At 35.3% G+C, this 16,283-nt stretch overlaps 1 protein-coding gene across 1 annotated transcript in view; it reads right to left on the reverse strand.

Annotated features, from left to right (window-relative positions):
- Positions 1-713: 713 nt before the first annotated feature.
- Positions 714-16,283, reverse strand: part of LOC128868185 (ataxin-1-like) — a 61,841-nt gene continuing 46,271 nt past the window's right edge. Inside the window, exon 4 of the mRNA XM_054110000.1 lies at positions 714-835. Coding sequence (XP_053965975.1) covers positions 714-835 — 122 coding nt within the window. The remainder of the gene's footprint in view (positions 836-16,283) is intronic.

Consider the following 16,283-nt stretch of genomic DNA (forward strand, 5'->3'; position numbering starts at 1 on the left):
TTGCAAATTAATTTTTATATATTAAAAAAAAATTTTGTTTTGTTAAACTTTTTTTTGTTTTGTTAAAATTTTGTTTTCTTAAATTTTTTTTTAAGATTTTAAGAAGTGGCCTAAAATTTTCGATCATTTTTGCCGATATTAAGCCAAGTTTCAAATTTTTACAAGATTTATAAAAATTCTACAAATTTTCAGCAAAATTTTGCAAATTAGTTTTTATAAAAAAAAATTTTTCTTTGTTAGAAATATTTTTAGAATTTTTAGAAAAAAGTGTAAGTTTGAGATGACTCAAAATTCTCTTTGATTTTGGAATCTTTTTATTTTTTTTGCTGACGTTGCTGACGTTTTCTTTTAAAAGCGTGGTGTATTCGTTATTTGACCGCTTACCATAGCCAGCCGAGAGCCTTCCTTTTTAGGAAAAAATCTCTTCAAAGTTTAAATCCACAAGCGGCACCGAATCCACTCTTTACTACCTCTATGCTACGCATAGATGCCCAGGCGGCCATTCAATATACTATTCACCTATTTATATATTGTGCAAGTATACCCCTTTATCGCCATTTCCGCTACGAGGTAATTTCGACTATCAGAAGGATCTCGGCACACCAGGCTTCTCAGCCAATTATGAATTGATGCATTGAACTCTGCAGTCGCAACGCAAACGGCCCTCCTCAATTGTCTTTGGCTGAACAATCGTACAGCAAATCACTCACTTCCTATGTGGCATAGATGGTCGCCGCTGCCTTCGTTGTGGCTGTGGCTGAGGCAATACTCCGGCTGCCGACGATGTCAGTGCCATGCAGATAGACGAAAGCTTCATCAATGAAAAATGACAGCGCTGGTAGAGACAAAAAATAAGAATACAAAAAACAAAAGTTTTCTAAAAACAGAAAAGTCAAAAAACTAAGTGGCAACAAAAAATAGACTTTAAAGAGCAATGCGCCGAACAGAGTCACACACCAGCAATTCGCCTATTATTAGATATTTGCACACACGTGGCGCGCATGCACTCATATGAGCTGCAGCGCACCACAAAACGGCAAGCAAAGCGAGCAGCAGCGACGGGAGCAGTGAGCGGTGAGCGGTGCAAACGAGCTGCTGCCCCCGCATTTATTTGAACAAAGTTCAACTGAGTTTTTGGCTTAACGCTTTGGTTTAAGTAGTGGTTATGCCAGTGCGCGTATTTTGTGTTCTCTCTTGCTGCTGTCATTGTTGTTGTTATTGGTCTGCGTTGTTGCCGTCATTTTCATTTTGGCAACATGCTTCGCTTCGCTGCGCTGCATTACAACTAACTGGTCTATTGGAAGCTTGACTAAGTGTCGTAACCGAGTAACTTCCTCGGAAGTCTCGTTTTGGCCAATGCGCTAAGTAGCAAGAAAATCCATCGCCAAGCAGTATGGGTCGTATGCGGCGATTGTGGCGAGAGTTCAACGCTGTAGAGAATAAATAAAAAAAATAAAAAAATAGAAAACGCTGAAATCGGCTACTTGAGTTTTTGTTGGTAATTGTAATTTGGATTTGCTGAATAGTGTCACTGTCGTTTGGTTTTGGCTTGAGAGTTTGAGACAGAGCCATGTACTTATAGAATGCGATAGGGTGGAATATATTTGCATAAAATTATAAAAATATAAATATAAAGGAATCTGCAAATGCATTCGTAAGAATTTTAGTTTTGGGCGTAAAACACTTTACAGAATTTTTGTAACTTGGAAGATTTGCCATAGAGGTTTTCTCTGACTTCAAAACACTTTATTTGTAGTTTATTTGAATACTTTAACATTTTCTGACGTTTTCGCGTTATTTCTCAAGACGGGGGGAAAAAATTAAAAATAAATAATTGGCGCTCATCGTGTGCTCAGGCCAATTAATGGTGTTCAGCATTGAAGCCCCTTTTTGGCTTAATGGCTATGTTAATAAGCAAAATTGCCATATTTGTGCTGAAGAGCAACCCGAAGTCATTCAAGAACAGGTCCATTGGAAACAACCGTTTGGTGCGACCTATGAGCTGGGGGAATCATCGCCGAGCAGTGGGTGCTGAAAATTGAAGTCCGAGATTTCCACAATATTTGGTTACAACAAGACAGCAATTCTTGCCCATACAGCCCGTGAAACAATGGATTTACTACGTTATCATTTCCGTGAGCAATTTATCTCTCCACTCGGACCAAAGGATTGGCCTCAAAGATCGTGTGATATCACATCGGCCAACATTTGAAAGGGATTATCTTTAAAAAATTAATATCATGAATGGTTCTACAAAAAAGTAATGAAGATTGCCAAATCAATTTGAAGTTTCGTTATTTTATTTCAATTTAAAATCCGATACCTCTAAATTTACCCTTTCGAAATATATATTTATTTTATGATAACTTATAATTGTTTGGAGTATTTTTTATATTTTTTGTATTATTATAAATTATTATTATAATTATTTTTATTAAATAATTTTTCATTACATAAAGTAGTAATCATTGTTTACTGAATGATATATTTAAATATTGTTTTAAACCTCCTTTTCTTTCTTTGACCTGAATACCATCAAGCACCAAAACGAGCAAATTCTTTAAGAGTTTTTTAATACAGCAAACATCTTGGATCATTTTGCTCTACTCTGCAAGTTTTGTTATTGGTTACTTGGATGGTCTACAGTCTCCAATCAATCAAACATTAAGTTATAAAAAAGGTATTTTTTAAAAGCAGTCGATATTTGTTAAGTAATGACAAGCCCCGATAGAATTTTTGCCATGAGAAAGCTTTTCATAAAAGGCAACTGCGTTCGGAGAGGCGACATAAAATTGTAGGTCTCTATGTTTGTATACCAATTTCCCCAATAATAAAGGGATATTGTTCAGTACTATTTCATGTTCAAATGCAAAGACTTACATGGAAGCAGCTGGAAGTGGAAATTTATAAAATTTGTGAGAAAAGCTTGGGCTTTCACGCCGAAAAGATGCAATTGGTGTGAGCATTGAAACCAAGTAACCATCAGTTTTGACTTCAGTGTAGTAAGTGGGGTTTTGACTAGTGGGAAGTGAATTCAGTGCCTTTTATAAAAATTGAAGTGAAAACACTCTTAATCTTCCCCTTGGTGTGAGGTTGACAGCCAGTCAAGTGTGTGATGGTGTGAGTGCTTGGTCTTCTTCCTTGAGCGTTTTAGCGGGGTTGCTATGCCAAAGTCGGATTTTTATTTTAACATTAAAAATAATAAAAAGTGAAAAATGCAAAATAATAGATTTGACTTGGATAATTTTAATTAACAAATATTTTTAATATATTTCTTAGCTCTAATAATGCCCTTCATTGAGAAATATCTACATGTTTACGTCATTTTTGAGACTTCTTGATACGATTTTCTATGCAATTTAATCATTTTTTATTCAACTATTTTACATAAAAAAGCGTTTTGGATTCAGTTGATCTTAGCTATGGACATTTTCGACAACCAGCTGAGAGTGTTTTTACTTATGGGTCTGTACAATGATTCAGTGTGCAGCTGTTTTTTGTAAATAAGCAAAAGTGATGTAATCCAAAGTTTGGTGCCCACTATTTAATTTGTAGAGCTGAGGCCTAGTAGGGTCATAATTCTCCAAAAACTAAAAAACGGCTGGCCTATACCCTTGTATATTATTTTTGTATTCCCGAAAGTGCGTGAGTATCGCCTAGAAGATTTTGCGTTTCAAAAAAAAAAAAAGCAGGCTGCTCAAAGTATTTAAAATCGTTCAAATGAATCGTTCTTAAAAAAAACGAGAAATCTTGTATGATATTATTTTATGTACTACTAATAATTAAAATCTTTAAATATTAAAATAATTAATGTATTATGAAGCGTAACAAAAAACTTAGTAATTTGAATAATCTCAATATTATTTTACTAATAAAACGCTAGGTTACTAAAAAATACATCACCCGTTACTTGCTTAAAATTTCAGACCTCCAAATGTGAATGCAAGTGATGTATACAGCTTATGCACCGTTATCCGTATTAAGTACACGCTTGCACTGCGCTACATACACACACACACAGCCAACGTATGCTCATATGTGTACATGTGTGTGTGTGCGATCACAAGATTCAGTTCATTCATAAATTTAACCGTTTCCAAAGTAATAATAACAACGCAGCTGGCAGTAATGGCGAAAAGGAAATTTTGAGGAAACTAAACAAAAAAAAAAGTATCGAAAATTATGAATGAAACTGCCCACGCACTGATATGCGACTGAAATCAGCGCTGTCGTCGTGTGACCGTTATGGCAGCGCGGGCGGCAGCATGGAGCGGCAACTGAAAGGCGACTTGGCACTCACTGACGTCAGTCAACTCGTTGCACTGCCATGACTGCCGAATTGTTGTTGTTCGTGACAGCAATGCATGGTTTGAGCCACGTTTTGCTTGGCGAAAAACGATCGGGCGCTCCCATTCATTAACTGCGCAGCAGCCTTGCGTCGCTCTGCTGCAATGCGCGCTTTTCTGTGTCACAGTCAACTGCAGGCGCAATCGTATATAAGCTCACATACATATGTACATACATACAAACATACCTACTTGCATTCATACAATGAAGTGTGGGGCGGTCGGTTGAGGGCGGGTTAAGCGCTTGAGACTCAATTGGATTTGGTCGCATGCGCACCCACCTCCGCTGCGATTCAATGGCAAGCACTGCAATTCATTCATTGTTAACCCGCTCATATAACGTGGATGCATATACACATACATGCATATATATGCACATTCATACATACATATGTGCATTAAAAAGCGCATTTGCACTTTTTTATTCGTGGTGCCAAACACTTACCATCGTTGATTATTTTTGTGATTTTCGATTGCTGCCGAAAAAAGTTGACTGTAGCCGACTAACAGTGCTAAAACTGTGGCAATTTTACTTCAAAATGTATTTTATTTATTTATTCTGATATCAATACATAATTCTTCTTACTGACTACTTATAACAAAAGAACTACATATCAAAAAGAAAAAAAGTTGAATTAAGGGAGAATGGGGAGTTTTGAGACGGGTTTTGTTTTTGGACTCGTATTATTCAAAATCCTAATATTCTGCATATGTTAACGATGGAATCTTTAGTCAATGAATACTGGAAGCTATTGGTATGGCCTATTTAACAAAACTACAATTTTCCTTAAAATTAAAATTGTATATCTACACTAATATTATAAAGAGGAAAACTTTGTTTGTTTGGTTGTAATGAATAGGCTCAAAAACTACTGGACCGATTTTAAAAATTCTTTCACCATTCGAAAGCTACATCATCCACGAGTAACATAGATTATATTTTATTTTGGAAATAGGGCTCGAGATATAGGACAAAACGTGGACCCGGGTAACCTTCGGATGTGTATGTACAATATGGGTATCAAATGGAAGCTGTTGGTGAATGCTTTAGTCCAGAGTATTTTTCATGCCGCTCCGTGACTAGGGTCTCGAGATAGAGATCAAAACATGGTCCCTAGAATGTGTTTGTGCAATATGGATATCAAATTGAAGCTGTTGGTGAATGCTTTAGTTCAGAGTATTTCCATCCGCTCCGTGACAAGGGTCTCGAGATAGAGACCAAAACGTGGACCCTAGAATGTGTATGTACAATATGGGTATCAAATGAAAGCTGTTGATAAGTGCTTTAATACGGGGTAATTTTCATACCTATTGATGACTAGGGTCTGGAAATATATGCCAAAACGTGGACCCGCCGTGTCTTTGCACCGAATTAAACCAAACTTACGCACATAGTTAAGTAAGTATTGAAAATGGGTTTTGTAAAGTTTGGTTGTAATTCGGAGCACTGGCAACGGGTACAGCGTTCTTTTGAACCAGCCATAATATCGCTTAATTTTTTAACGCTTGGGGCGGAACTGAACTGTCAAATTGACAGTGTGAGTTACAATGTGTCAATATTTCTTTCTGATTTGGATGCCATAAGGAAAAAACGTAAGTGCAACATGTAAAAATTTTTCGTGAATTTTTTTGGAGTGGATTTTGGAACAGTGAATAATTTCTTTCGAAATTTGAGAATTTAATGTGAAATCCGAATGAAACTATGTGTTCGTGGAAAAACATTTTTTTTTTCGTTTTTTTTTTGAAAAATATAAATGGATAATGGTTAAAAAAGCTCCAATGCTTAATAAAACATATAAATTGAAACGAAAAATTCTTGGATGATCAGGAAAAAAGACGATTGTTTATTCATATGCGTTGATTTGAAATTTAAAAACAATCTTCTTTTTTCCTGGTTTTCAATTTATATTTTATATTTACTCAAAAACAAATAGAAAAACAAAAAATATTGTTTATGCCAAAGCGCTTGAATAAAGAATAAAGAAATAAATAATATGAAAATCATATATTATATTTTCTGTTCTAAACCATATCTATTCTATTTTAGTGTGCCCAGCGAAGGGGGCCGGGTTTGCTAGTAATAATATAAAATATAATACAAAATACAAAAATGTGGGGAGTTGTGAGACACCATGGTTTAAATCAATAAAAATGACTTATTTTAGTTGTTAGTTCTTTATTAAGATGAAAAATAAAAAAGAAAAGACAATTGTTATAAAAACATGTATAATAACCAGTTCGTAAATTGGCACACTTTAGGTGCACAGCTCGATCGCATACATTGCAATGAATGGAGTTTTTTCTGCTTAACTTTAAAAGCGGAAAAACAATAAAAACTCTAATTTAACCAAAAATCTCATGATATATGTACAAACAATGCATGAATATTGCGAGGTACTTATGAAAGATGTGTTAAAACGTCGAAAAAAACGGTGTCTCACAACTCCCCAAATCGTTTTTTTTATAAATGGCCGCGTAGTCATAAACACATCGAACGTTCATGCCCAAGTGAATGTGTAAATTCAAAGCTAATAGGACAATTAATAACTTGTATATATTAACATTTGCAATTTGCTTCAACAACTGATCGAATGTATCGCAAAACAAATGATGAAAAAAACTTACCGAGAAATTCCAAAACACAGTAACTGGAGAGACGCGTCGAATGCGTGTAAATATGACCAATGCTAGCTGAAAAGAGAGATCGCATCGAGAACACTTGTTGACACTTAAAATCGAATGTAAACACATGAATAATGCCGAACGGTAACAATGTCTCACAACTCCCTATGTCTCACAACTCCCCATTCTCCCCAACAATTATTCTTACTCATTACATACTACAAAAATACAGTCAATCTTCTTCCTGATAATAATAAAAGACAGCGACGAACTCGATCTTCTACTTTCTAGCTGTTCTCCCGAGATTAATTAGAAGTATAGGTGAGATTTATATGACGTGGATCAGAGAAATTTAGAGAAGAAATATCATACTGAAGAAAAACCTTTTGAACTCGGCATATTCCAAAGTAGAACGAATAAATTCTGTTAATAGTCATTCAAGACTATACGGGTCTGCAAAGTTCGAGCTATTCCCTCTTATAAAACCAAGAATGGAGCACGCTTTAGACGGAATACAGTCTATATGATGAAGAAATGTAAAACGTGCATCGAAAACAATCCCTGCATTTTTGATTTCTTCAACAGATTGGAGTATACATATCATCACAAATGTTTTAAGGAGTAGGGATAATATTAGTTATTTCTGAAAACGAGAGTTTAAAACGTTTTTTAATAATAAGCGGTGGTCGAGAGACACTACACCAATTAACTAAACGGCTAACATCAGCTTGAAGTTTATGTACATCCGTCGAGCTTGAAAAAATAGAATATTTTTTTAATCATTCGCATACAGAAGGAAGTTGGCAAATGAAAAACAACTACTTATATCATTGATGAGCAAAACAAAGAGCAAAGGAGTGAGTTACACCAGAAGACGCAGAAAGGTGCAGATGAAGCACCAGCAAAGAAAACTAAACATTATATAATTAATATCGCATCCAATCTAGAAAAACTGAGTGAAAACCCACATATAGAAGTTTACAAGGTGAAGTCCAAAACAAACAAGACTGGTGTCATAAAAATGTTTTTGATGTCGCCATCTCTTTAATGAGTTAGTGCATTGGAAGTTACATCCCTAGCTGACTTTCAGTGGAAGCTTGGTGACATTTGGTTCAGTGGAAGCGAAGTTATTGCGTCTAAAGTTTCATTATGTTTGCGTCATCGGTATAAAAATGAGTTTAAAAAAAAGAGCCAATAAGAAATTCAGTTTGAAACTCGGAAAAACGTTTACCGAAACATTTAAATTGATGAGAATAGTTTATGGCGATGATTGTCTATCTCGTGCCAGAGTTCATGAGCGGTTTACACGTCTCAGAGATGGTTGTGAGGACATAAATGACAATGAACATTCGGGCCGCCCAAAATCAGTAATCACCGAGAACTGCATCGAAATAATTCGTCAATTTATCATCATCGAAATCATCGTTGAAATTCATGGATTCGGAATTCAAAATTTCCAAAATATCGATTTGTCGCATTTTAACTGATCATTTGGACTTTCATTTCGCCCAAGTTAACTGAGTACCAAAAATTTCTGGGAATTTAATATTCGAAAGACCTCTTCAGGCGAGAAAAGAAGAGAACTTCCTTTACAACATTTTAACTTGTGATAAAACTTCGTATTCCCAACATGAACCTGAAACTAAGCGTCAAAGTGCCGAATAGAAGGCCCCAGACAAGCCAAATCCCAAAAAATCGTGTTTGGAGAAGTCACAAATCAGGTCGATGCTCATTTGTTTTTACGATTCCAAGGGAATTGTCCACAAGGAGCTCGTGTCAACGGGCTAAGCCGTTAACTAAATTTTCTATCTTGGCGTTTTGAAGCGTTTCTTGCATCGCATTCACCCTGAATACTGCGAAGGGAGAAGCTGGCCCTTATTACATGATATTGCACCATCTCATCGATCCACCCTTGAGACTGATTTTTTGACTAAAATCGCATTTTACCCTTCAATTACTCATCGCATTCACCTGATATGGCTTCTTGTGACTTCTACCTATTCGGAAAATTGAATTTGGCCATGAAAAGAAAACGTTTTGCATCCGTAGAGACCATCCAAAGGCATGTACCGACATACTGAAGACCATTCCGGTCAATGACCTGAAGCTTTCGAAAAGCTTTTAGATCGCACAAAATAGTGTCTCGAGGCCAAACGGGACTATTTTGAATAAATAAACTAGAAGTTATCAGAACAAAGCTCCTGTCGTTTCTATTCTAGCTCAGTCTTGTTTACTTTGGACTTTATCTTGTATATAACAAAATTGTATGCGATACTTTAACGGACGCATTTGAAAAGTCAGTATATATACAGATGACCTGTTGCCTTGCTGATAAAGCTACAATGCATTCATTATTCAGTGAAAACGGCTATATTAGAAACTATGAATGTACCTGTAACAAAACCATGCTGGTAAGGTGATAATATACTTTTAACTGCAAAATACATCTTACCTTTGACAAAATTTTCAAATAATTTAGACACTGACGAGAGCTTTGAGATTGGTCTGTAATTGCCGACGTCATTTTTTACCATTTTTAAAAATTGGAGTAACAATTGTCATTTTCCATTCATCGTTAAAGATACCAGAGGCTAACAATTTATTGAAAATTAATTTGAAGGGAGAGAACAAGAGAAGAGCAATGCTTCAGAAGAACAATTGAACGGCCATCAGCATGTTTTTGTGGAGGGTTTTAGGTCTGTCCTCCAGTGACAGACTCAAGCACCCAAAGTTAAGCGACGAGGACTAACCCAGTTTGAACCAGATTCATCATTGACAAATTTTGCTTTAAAAAAATTAGAATAGAATATAGTTTTATGTAGGAATATATTTAAATAATTAATTTTTTTTTAAGTAATGCTGATACATTCGCCCGAGTCAAAAAACTACTACGGGGAATGCGTTTTAATAGCCGGAAGTAATTGAAAAATCGAAGCTGGCACTGATTGCTACACTTAAAGGGTTAGGGATAGTCAGAATTAAAAAAAAAAGACTTTTTTTGCATTTTATTAAAGTATATCTTAAAAATATTGTCTGAAAATTTGAAGAGAATCCTACACACACTTTTCGAGTTACTCAACAATTAACAAAGGGCGCTCGGATTTGTTTTTTTGAAAATAACGATTTTTTTAAACATTAGTTGTCGGTTTTTTTTCTCGAAAATCAGAGAAATATTTCTTGAATATTTGAAAAAAAACTTCGATCAGGCACTTGGTTATCTATTAATAAAACTAATTTCTCTTATCCGATTGATTTTAGATAAATCTTCAAGGACTTGTGATGATCACGGCAAGGGACTTCTGGAGAAACGGGTTCCACACAAACAGCGCTAACTTTTACAATTATTGACTTTTTTTTACAATAACATTTTGCTAAAACCAAGTCATTAATGCTATGTTTTTATTTTTGAAAAGTAAAGCAATTGACTAGCAAAAAAAAAAAAATTATTGAAAATCATCATTTTTTCGGGCCTTTGACTACCCCTAACCCCATAAAAAAGCGTTGCAGAAATGTTTCGAGAGCTGGATCAAACGCTGGGATATATGCGTTGCAGTTGATGGGGAGTACCTTGAAGGCGGTAATATCACTTTTGAGAAATAAACTTGTATTTTGAATTTTCTGAATATATTCCGGCAACTTTTTGATCAGAGTGGTATGTAGCCTAAGCAAAGATGAAAACTTTTTGCTCTCTGATTTCCACGGTGGAGAGAATTCATCCTTGTCTGATTTTCATAGCTGCTGGAAAGAGTAATCGATTTCGAAATCAGCTGATTCCTTCAAAATAGCTGGGAGTCGACGGTCGGATGTTGGTCACACATTCTGAATTTCTTCCATCGTGCGATATTTGCTAGTCTAATATATGTAAAATATAAATACTAAAGAGAGGGTTGTTCCTAAGCAATGACAGGTGGCCATTTCCACCACTTAGGACTGGTAGCGGCAGGGTAATCACCTACCCTGTCAGAAATCAAATAGATTAACGAAACTAACGCAAGACAAGTCTTGTCGAGGCCCTATGCTCCCGTTAGGAGTGAACAAGGAGGAAAAAATATATACGTAAGTAGGTATATTGTTGCATCTTGCACCAAAAGGGCTGACATGAGGCCATTTTATATGTATATTTCTGTCCCAATTTCTTCGAAAATTCATTGAATGTGGCTTTCAGGCCAGCAGTACTCAATACATTCACAAGCCAATTAAAAATTAATTATACCTACAACAGCTAATTGAATTTTTTTTTATTATTCTTTGCAAGTTGTAAATAAAATAATCAGATTTTTAAAATACTTCGCTTCATTCATTATCCTCAGGGGAGTGATTTCGTTAAAAATACATACACAAATATTTTTCCTACTCAAATGCTTGCCACAATTAAATTTTAGTTTGCCTATATTCTTACTTGTTGGCACTTTTTGATGTCTTTAGTAAATTTATATTCAATTTAATAGCACCGGACAACTTTTTGAAAACGAATTAAAGTGGAAAGCAGCATTTCAACGACATCTAGCCCAGTTTTACGATTTTTAAAATTTATGATCCTCCAAGTGTGCTCCACATCTTCATGACACAGTTACACAAATTCATTATAGAACTCTCCACCTTACTCCTTAGCAAATTAGCATTCAAACAAAAAACAAAAACAAAGAAAAACAACTAAAAAAATAAAAGAAATTGAAATGAAAACAACACAAAACTGAAATCGAATTAAGTGCGTTGTTCATTGAAAGTGAACAAATGTGTGAATCGTTTTCAAAATAACAAATCTCTGTCTGGCTATCTGTCGCGCGTAATGTCGCGCAATCTTTCTCGGTTGATCTGTTGGCAGCCCGTCGAGCATAAAACTCCATAAATACAAATATGAATATATGGGGGTGTACAAATGTGTGTATGTATATATTTTTAAATGCTCTTTTTTTTAGTTAAATTTTCTAATTTTTATTTAGAAACAATTTTTTTATTATCTATATTAATTATTTACTTTTATTGTTATTGTGCAGTAACAAAAAAATATGATTCGTCGTTCGTGTCGATTGTGGTTGCTTTTCTATTAGGCGGCGAAATTTTGCAATCTCTGAAATGATCAATGGAATGTCCAATTACTCGTACACTGAATTTGGCTTTTCCCTTGAGTTGATCATTTAAATAAATACAAAATTACAAATAATTATTTGCAAAGTAAGAAAACTGTCTAGTACAGCTGAGCTATTGGATTGATTGATTATCAGGTTTAGCGAGAGAAGATTTTCCGTGGCCGAAATTCTTGAAGTGGCCCTGATATAACCATTAAATGTAAAAGGAAAATGTGTATCAATAGTATTTTAAGTATAAAATTTTCGAATCTGACGTAATGACGTCTTATAATTCGATGTAGCCGGCAGCACGCACCAAAAAATGTATGTAAAGACAGCCAGAGCGACTTAAAGCAATTACTCCAATATGCAAATATTTATAATTTTATATATCAAATTGGACTGACTTATGTTATAAAATTTTGTTTATTGATTTCTAAGAATTTTTTACAATATAATTAAGTAAAGAGTCGATAAGTATTATTTTAGGCCGATAGCCTTAGCTACTTGTGCCTTTCACAATGCATATTTCTTATGAATAATTTTATTTAATCAAACAAACTTTAAAATTATTAGAATAAAATTAAATTTTTTAGGAAATCACTAAACAAAATTGTAAAGCATAAATAAAAATGTTATTGGGAAGACGTATACACCGACTTGCGGTGTGCGCTTTGATGTTGCGCCACAAATGGAGGAGTCTAGAGTTTAATGCCATCTCCGAATGGCAGATATTTTTTATGAGATACTCTCTTATGTAGATTCGCTTTTGGTAAGTAGTCCCGTTATTTAAAAGCCAGCTTTCTATAGTTTAATTTTGCAGGGCCACCTAACAATATGAAGAACTTATAACAATTACTTCTGCATCCGGCCTATCTAATTTTAGGTGTCAAGTATTAGGCCAGTTCATAAGTTCGTGCGTTCTTTAAAGGTGGTTTTAAAATTAATAGAAAAGATGTTTAAAGTATTTATTAATCAATAATATATTTTCCTTCATTATTTACAATGTCTTCCCAACGTTTAGGCAAATTTTTAATTCACTGCTCAAAAAATTCTTTGTCCTTGGAGCCAAAATGCGCTTCGATGCCCCTTTTTACAGCTTCTTTTGAAGAGTAGTTGTAGTTACTCATATGGGATTAAAGTCCACGGAAAAGGTGATAATCACAAGGTGCAATATCCGGAGAGTATGGTGGATGCGGCATTAGCTCCCATCCGAGTTCCTTCAGCTTGCCTAATGTTTGGCTTGCGGTATGAGGTCTTGCGTTGTCGTGGTGAAACAAAACTTTGCGTCTACTCACTAAAGACGGTCGATTTTTTTAAGTGCCTCATTCAGGTTTGATAGCTGATGGGAATAATATCAGCAGTTATCGTCTGGTTTGGTTCCAGAATTTCATAATAAACAACACCGACCAAATAGACAGGAGAATCTTCTTGGGGGGAAGGCCATCTCTAGGGGTCGGTTCAGGTATTTCATCTTTATCTAACCATTGGCGTTTGCGAACAGGATTATTGTAAAGGACCCATTTTTCATCACCAGTAACGATACGGTTCAAAAAACTTTCACACCGTTGCAGCAGCTGAAAACACACATTCACTCTCTGCTGAAGGTTGGCGACGGAAAGTCTATGCGGAACCCATTTTCCCAGCTTTGAAATCTTTCCCAACTGAACCAGGTGCCTGTGAACTGTTCCATGCAATGAATTTAACCTCTGAGCAATCATATCGACCGTCAAATTAGGCTCAGCTTCCATGAGTTCGAGCAAGGCATTGGACTTCAGGACGACCAGCGCGCGGGGTATCCTCCACGTCGCAGTTACCACTTCGGAATTTTGAAAACCACTTTTGCGTGGTCCTTACGCTCACGGTATCCTCTCCGTGAACAGTGTTTATTTCTGCAGCAGCAGTTGTTGCATTTTTACCACTTTTATAAAAAAAAAATACAAAATATGCCTCTTATACGCGTTCGAAGATTCCATTTTATTTTTTAACAACACGTGGTACTATCCGCGATTAAAATCACTTGTTGAATGCACAATATGTCAAAGAAAATATAAATAGTTCCGTTATATTCCGCGAATAATTTTTTGTATGCAAAAATCGTACAAAAGTGAAATTATGGGTAAAATAGGCACGAACTTATGGACTGATCTAATATTTTCAAAGTGACCTCTGCAAATTCATCTATACTAATATTATAAAGAGGAAAACTTTGTTTGTTTGTTTGTTTGTTTGTTTGTTTGTTTGTAACGAATAGGCTCAAAAACTACTGGACCGATTTTAAAAATTCTTTCACCATTAGAAAACTACATTATCCAAGAGTAACATGGATTACATTTTATTTTGGAAAAAAATAGGGTTCCGTAAGATATTTGGACTTTTCGGACACAAAGTGAAAAAAATCTTATATATAAAATAAAGTCAACTTTTTGTGTGTGTTCGCTAACCGGCCGTGTCTGCACCGAACTAAACCAAACTTACACACATTGTTAAGAAGGTATTGAAGATGGTTTCCGTATAGTTTGGATACCTATTGGTGGATAGGGCTCGAGATATAGGTCAAAACGTGGACCCGGGTAACCTTCGGATGTGTATGTACAATATGGGTATCAAATTGAAGCTGTTGGTGAATGCTTTGGTACAGAGTATTTTTCATGCCGCTCCGTGACTGGGGTCTCGAGATATAGGTCAAAACGTGGACCCGGGTAACCTTTGGTTGTGTATGTACAATATGGGTATCAAATGAAAGCTGTTGATAAGTGCTTTAATACGGGGTAATTTTCATACCTATTGATGACTAGGGTCTCGAAATATATGCCAAAACGTGGACCCGCCGTGTCTTTGCACCGAATTAAACCAAACTTACACACATTGTTAAGTAAGTATTGAAAATGGGTTTCGTAAAGTTTGGTTGTAATTCGGAGCACTGGCAACGGGTACAGCGTTCTTTTGAACCAGCCATAATGTCGCTTACTTTTTTAACGCTTGGGGCGGAACTGAACTGTCAAATTGACAGTGTGTGTTACAATGGGTCTATATTTCTTTCTGATTTGGATGCCATAAGGAAAAAACGTAAGTGCAACGTGTAAAAATTGTTTGTGATTTTTTTTGGAGTGGATTTTGGAACAGTGAATCATTTCTTACGAAATTTGAGAATTTAATGTGAAATCCGAATGAAATTATGTGTTCGTGAAAAAAAAATTTTTTTCGTTTTTTTTTTTGAAAAATATAAATGGATAATGGTTAAAAAAGCTCCAATGCTTAATAAAACATATAAATTGAAACGAAAAATTCTTGGATGATCAGGAAAAAAGACGATTGTTTATTCATATGCGTTGATTTGAAATTTAAAAACAATCTTCTTTTTTCCTGATTTTCAATTTATATTTTATATTTACTCAAAAACAAATAGAAAAACAAAAAATATTGTTTATGCCAAAGCGCTTGAATAAAGAATAAAGAAATAAATAATATGAAAATCATATATTTTCTGTTCTAAACCATATCTATTCTATTTTAGTGTGCCCAGCGAAGGGGGCCGGGTTTGCTAGTATCAAATATAAAAATAAAAAAACATTAAGTCGTTATCAGCGCGCAAAGTTTCTCCTCCTCTATATCCGCCCTTGTCTGCATATCCACATACATACAAATATATGCGCATGCATACATACATGCCCACATACAGCTACTCATTCACGGCGTTAAAATTTAAATATTCCATTGCTAATGAATTTTCGCTGAGAAATTTATGCGTCTCTTTCTTCGCTTAATCGGGGATGGCAGCGTGAAAATGCTTTGGGGACATAATTTAATGCTCCGGTACATGATGCCAAGTTTTCTGGGCACTACATAAGCGAATGGGTTTCACCCATCTCTCATGATCGCGTTTCCTAGGCGTTTACTCAAATTCTCTAAAAAAATTTATATATACAAACAGATTTGTATCTGCTTTCCTTCACACTTGGCAAGTTATTGAAATGTTTGATTTGAGTTGCTGAAATGAAATGAAGCGGAATGCTCTATTTAAGCACCGGAACACTCGGTGGCTATTTGGGACTAGACTTGATTTATGACTGCCGCCGGGTAAGAGATGGACAGCGGCAGGCTGCATGGACGGGTATTAACAATGGGACAAAAAATAAAAACAGTTTAAGTGTATTTATGTATGCCTTATTCAATTTACTTATACATATGTACATATAAATTATATATTGTACATACACATGTTTATGCATGTACGAGTATGTCA

Source organism: Anastrepha ludens, chromosome 2 (assembly GCF_028408465.1).
Source record: "Anastrepha ludens isolate Willacy chromosome 2, idAnaLude1.1, whole genome shotgun sequence".
Taxonomy (NCBI): domain Eukaryota; kingdom Metazoa; phylum Arthropoda; class Insecta; order Diptera; family Tephritidae; genus Anastrepha; species Anastrepha ludens.